The sequence below is a fragment of the Homarus americanus genome, unplaced genomic scaffold, assembly GCF_018991925.1.
Source record: "Homarus americanus isolate GMGI-L3 unplaced genomic scaffold, GMGI_Hamer_2.0 scaffold42657, whole genome shotgun sequence".
In the NCBI taxonomy this organism is placed as follows: domain Eukaryota; kingdom Metazoa; phylum Arthropoda; class Malacostraca; order Decapoda; family Nephropidae; genus Homarus; species Homarus americanus.
This window is the reverse complement of record NW_024722584.1, coordinates 416,392-420,865: the sequence shown is the minus strand read 5'-3', so window position 1 is coordinate 420,865 and position 4,474 is coordinate 416,392. Positions and strand designations below refer to the sequence as shown.

The 4,474-nt window shown below is 41.5% G+C and overlaps 1 protein-coding gene across 2 annotated transcripts; it reads left to right on the top strand.

Annotated features, from left to right (window-relative positions):
* Positions 1-911: 911 nt before the first annotated feature.
* Positions 912-4,259, top strand: LOC121862838 (keratin, type I cytoskeletal 9-like). Of its 2 annotated transcripts, XM_042361159.1 has the most exons (3): positions 912-1,026; positions 2,618-3,450; positions 3,484-4,259. In XM_042361159.1, exons 1-3 carry the CDS (start codon positions 940-942, stop codon positions 4,070-4,072), a joined length of 1,509 nt encoding a protein of 502 aa, XP_042217093.1. In that variant the 5' UTR covers positions 912-939; the 3' UTR covers positions 4,073-4,259. The 2 variants fall into 2 exon arrangements, with proteins under 2 accessions (XP_042217093.1, XP_042217092.1); XM_042361158.1 differs by having other exon boundaries at positions 2,618-4,259.
* Positions 4,260-4,474: the final 215 nt, after the last annotated feature.

The following is a 4,474-nucleotide window of genomic DNA, read 5'->3' as shown; positions in this document are numbered from 1 at the left end:
CACCTGAAGCACTTAAAACTAAGACCTAATAACCCTGACACCTGAAGCACTTATAACTTTAGACCTACTGAACGACGCTTACCCAGACAACGACAATTAATAAGGACAGCGTATAACTCCTTTCCGTTCATCAAACTGTACCACATGGTCTGTTTGCATTCAACTCACGTCTCGAAAACGATTAAGCTGGTGGTCGCTCCCTCTCCTTTACTGTTTCTCCCTCTCCTTATTTTCGCTTGTCACTTTATTCTTCTCGCTTTTCTCTGTCTATTTTTTCTCTTCGTTTACCTGTGGCTTTATATCACTCGTCTTATGTATGAATGTATGAATATACTGTATATCCGGTACAGTACTTCACTTGTTTATTTAATTCGTTGTATACCTGTTTTGTTTGTATGCATATATAAATGCAGATAAATTTAAGAGCACTGCTAATAATTCACATATCTAATATAGACCATTAATGTTACTGTAAAAGCGTAAGTTATCTTCGTTCAGTTATCTTTTATTATCAGTATTGAAACACAAAATCTTACATTTATTTATCCTTTTCTTTACGTGTACATCAACGTATAATAATAGGTTAAACTACTTGAACTTAACTAATACTTATATAAGTTCATTTAAAACTAAATAAAATAAAGTTTGTTCTTTTTTAAAGTGAAAGCATTTCATATATGAATTTTTTCTAACCGATAGAAAGTCCCAAGTGGTGAAATTTTATTATAGTTTCTGCTTTTCCTAGAATTCTTAAGTGTAAATATTATAAGCAAGATATTAGTGTTATATGATTAATAAGTATGCATGATATCACAAGAAGGACATGCCAACCGAATGCCCATCTACGTTGGGCCTGCCTGGAGAGTTGTGGGCGTCACTTAAGACTGGCAGTGGGCGTGGTTTAGCAGCGTGACCTGGCCAGAATGCAGATGGAAAAGGATGGTTCCTGGGAGGTATATAAGGGCTCATCACCTCCCAGGTACCATCACACTAAACTTACTTCACAAGCCCCTGACAACAACCATGGTGAGTGAGGTTCTCATTTCGTCTCTTGGATCAGCACTAGTGATAAGTCTGCATATTGGAAAACGTTGTAGTAAAATGTTCAGAATCTGATACGGAATATTTTCTTCACACAACTTTAAGTCAACACTTATCACAATACTGTGAAGTGGGCCATTGACAGTGAGTGTAGATTCAGAAACAGGAAAATAATTCACATTGTTGGGATTCGTGTGTGTGTGTGTGTGTGTGTGTGTGTGTGTACGGTCAGCCACAGGATTAAATATACAGCTATGGTTCGTTTTCGGAACAAAATATCTGGTAACACTGTCCTGAACATAATAGATAAAATAACAAAATGACCAGTAATTTATGTTTTATATTTACATATATGTTATAAATAACGGTGTGAATATTTTAGTCGTGTCTTGGTATAAATTAACAGTAATATATAGTATCCAATGATATTAAATTTGTTGCCGAATGGGTTTGAAGTTGTCTTACAGCCCCCACCTCCATTCTCTCCCCTTTTTCCTCCACACCTGTCTATCCCGTCTTTCCCTCCCTTCCCGGATTTACCTCTCATTCTCCATCTTTACTTTTCCCCACATCCTCCATCTTCTTTCCACGCCGCCACTGAGGAAATGCAGCGATCGTATCAAAATGCATTTGAACAATTAACCAGTTACAAAAAAGTCCATCACTACGATGACGCATTAATTATTTATTACGGGTAATGCCTGATACCTTAGGCTGTTTCATAGTCAACCACTATTCTGACTAGGTGTGACTCCAAACCCTCCCCGTATCACGTCTTCCCAACCAGCCATTCCCTATCCCGCACACTCCGTATTTTCAGTCCCCATTTACCCCAACACATTTATTGTTTCGATTGATTGAACAGTTCAGTAAGACATTGGATAACTCATTGATTTTATGAATTATGCCCGAATTCAGCCATGGCCGTAAGAGACTCACACTGTTTCGTAATTTATCAAATGCTTCGAATCTTGAAACCTAGTCGATAATTGAGTTATAACCTGACTTGTTAGATAGGACTTTTTATTGAGAAATAGATTAACCTCTTGTCTACGGGAGAGCCTTGCTTAAACCAAATCATATTTCTTTGCCGTCGTTAACAACATTAACACTTACAACAGCAGTCAGAAACAAAAAGTTAGGTCATTCTATCCACTGGGCTATGTGCTGATAATGTAAATGCAAATTAGGTTTCGAGTTATTATATAGGAGAGAGAGAGAGATAAAAAATAGAAAGGATGACTATAAATTATGGGAATGTGCTAAGGAGGGTGGGAGATAAGTGAAGGAAGGCGAGATGGAAAAGGAGGGAAGGAGAGCTGTTTCATTGTGCGTCTTGGCAGTTCCTATGTTTCCAGACCATTTTCGGGCCTGACACCTACAATGTGTATACTTATTCCTGAGGCCGACTGTACATGTGTGTGTGTGTGTGTATGTGTGTGTTGGGCGTGGCTTGTAGTTAAACTTACTGTTTACTTAACTTAACTTATTATTTGCACTTAATAATGTTTAGATACATTTCAAAGTGGATTTATTTTCGTATAATCTGATGGCGAGTCGATCATCTTTTATCCAGATTCTGCTGTTGTTGACGACCCTCCTGCTCGGGCTCACCTGTGCTGATCATCCCGTCTTATCTACTAGCTACGGCGCTCCCGGGTCATCACAGGCAAGCTTATCAGGAGTCAATACTGGGGCTTCCTTCAGCGGTTCATCAGCCGGCCATGCATCTGCTTCGGGATTTACAAATGGTCAAATTGGCTTCACTGGCGGCTCCTCAGGGGAACGATATGAAAACTCTGCTGAACATTTTTCCACGGGGAACAATGGAAACTTTCATGGTGGTTCCTTTTTCGGTGGTTCAAGAGTAGGTCACAGGGGCTCTATTCCCGTGTCTGGTTCTGTCAGTAGTTCCAATGGTAACGTATACAGAGGCGGTTCATCATCTTCTTCAGGGTTTTCACAGAGTGGGTCGTCTGCAGGCCACTTCGGATCCTCAGGGTTTTCTAATGAAATCCAAGGGGCGTCCTTCAGAGGACCTGCTGGCGGGGGGTACAGTGGTCTTTCTTCCAGTGGAATATCAAGTGACTTCTCTATTAACGGTCATGGAGTTTCTTCGGGTATTTCAGGAGGAACCGCCCAAAGACCGGCAGGAGGTTCCAACAATGGTGGTTCATTTGGAAGTCAAAGGCCGCAATCTGGTGTTTCACAAGGATTCTCTACGGGCGGTCATGGCGGATCCCACGGAGGCTCCAGCGGTACAGCATCCTACAGCGGTGGCTCGTCCAGAGATCAAGGATCACGTGGTGCATTTTCCTCCAATGGTGCTTCAGGATCTTCTCATGTAGGTTTCAGCCAGCAGTCCTCATCATCTGGCTCCTTCTCTTCAGGCCATGACGCCGGGTTCTCCAGCCAAGCACCCAGAGGAGGATCTTATAAAGGCAACTCCTTTGGTAGTTCTTCCTCCTCAAGCTTCCAAGGTGGCGCTGTTGGGTCTGGAGTCAGTAACAACTTCGCGTCATCTCGCCAGTCTTCTGGAAGGTATCAAGGCAGTTCAAGCAGTGGTCTGAGTTCTTTTGGCAGTGTTGGTGGTAATGGTGGTGGTTCTTTTGGCGGTGTTGGCGGTATTGGCGGTGGTTCTTTTGGTGGTGTTGGCGGAAGCGGCGTCTCACAAGGTTACACCAAGCCATCAAGAGCAGCAGCTTCTGGTTCTGGGTTTTCTTCTCCATCCGGATTCTCTGCCGGGACTTCTGGACACTTTGCTAGCCCCAAGGACATTCTCAGTCTGGACAGTCAGCTGGAACAAATGGATATCCTGCTGGCGGTCAAAGGGGTCCTTCTTCACGCCCTGCCCCTAGTAGTTCTTATGGCGTTCCTGGTGGTTCTAATGGTCAAGGTGATACGTCATCAAACCTTCAGATCATCAAGTCTCTCGGAGGCCGTGTGGACCTTCCTGGTGTTAGTGACAACTATCACTAAATGTTGCCATGGTAAAGCTTTGTATAATTGCATGCCTAAAGAAAAATACTAACATTACATTTACGTCTTGGAAGCTTGTAGCTCCCTTGATTTATATTTCAAACAAAATTTAATTTGAAAAGTATATGACTGAGTTTAGACTAACCTTTGCATTATATATATTTCATATAACACACAAAAAATGTACTTGCTGCAAGCCAGATTACTTTTTATATTAGGAAATAAAATGCAAAATACAACATGTGTATTATTCATGAATTCCAAGATAAGTGGATAAACCTGTAGACTATATGTGAGGCCCAGTCCAGGATCTTTGTAGTCTTAGTGATGCTCATGTCTAAATAGAATAATTCTGATATGAAAATTCTTCCAAAAGTTAATCCTACACTATCATGGAACGTGTGAGATCTGCTCCTTCACCTAATCAGACAAAGAGTAGAAGGGACTATTATGA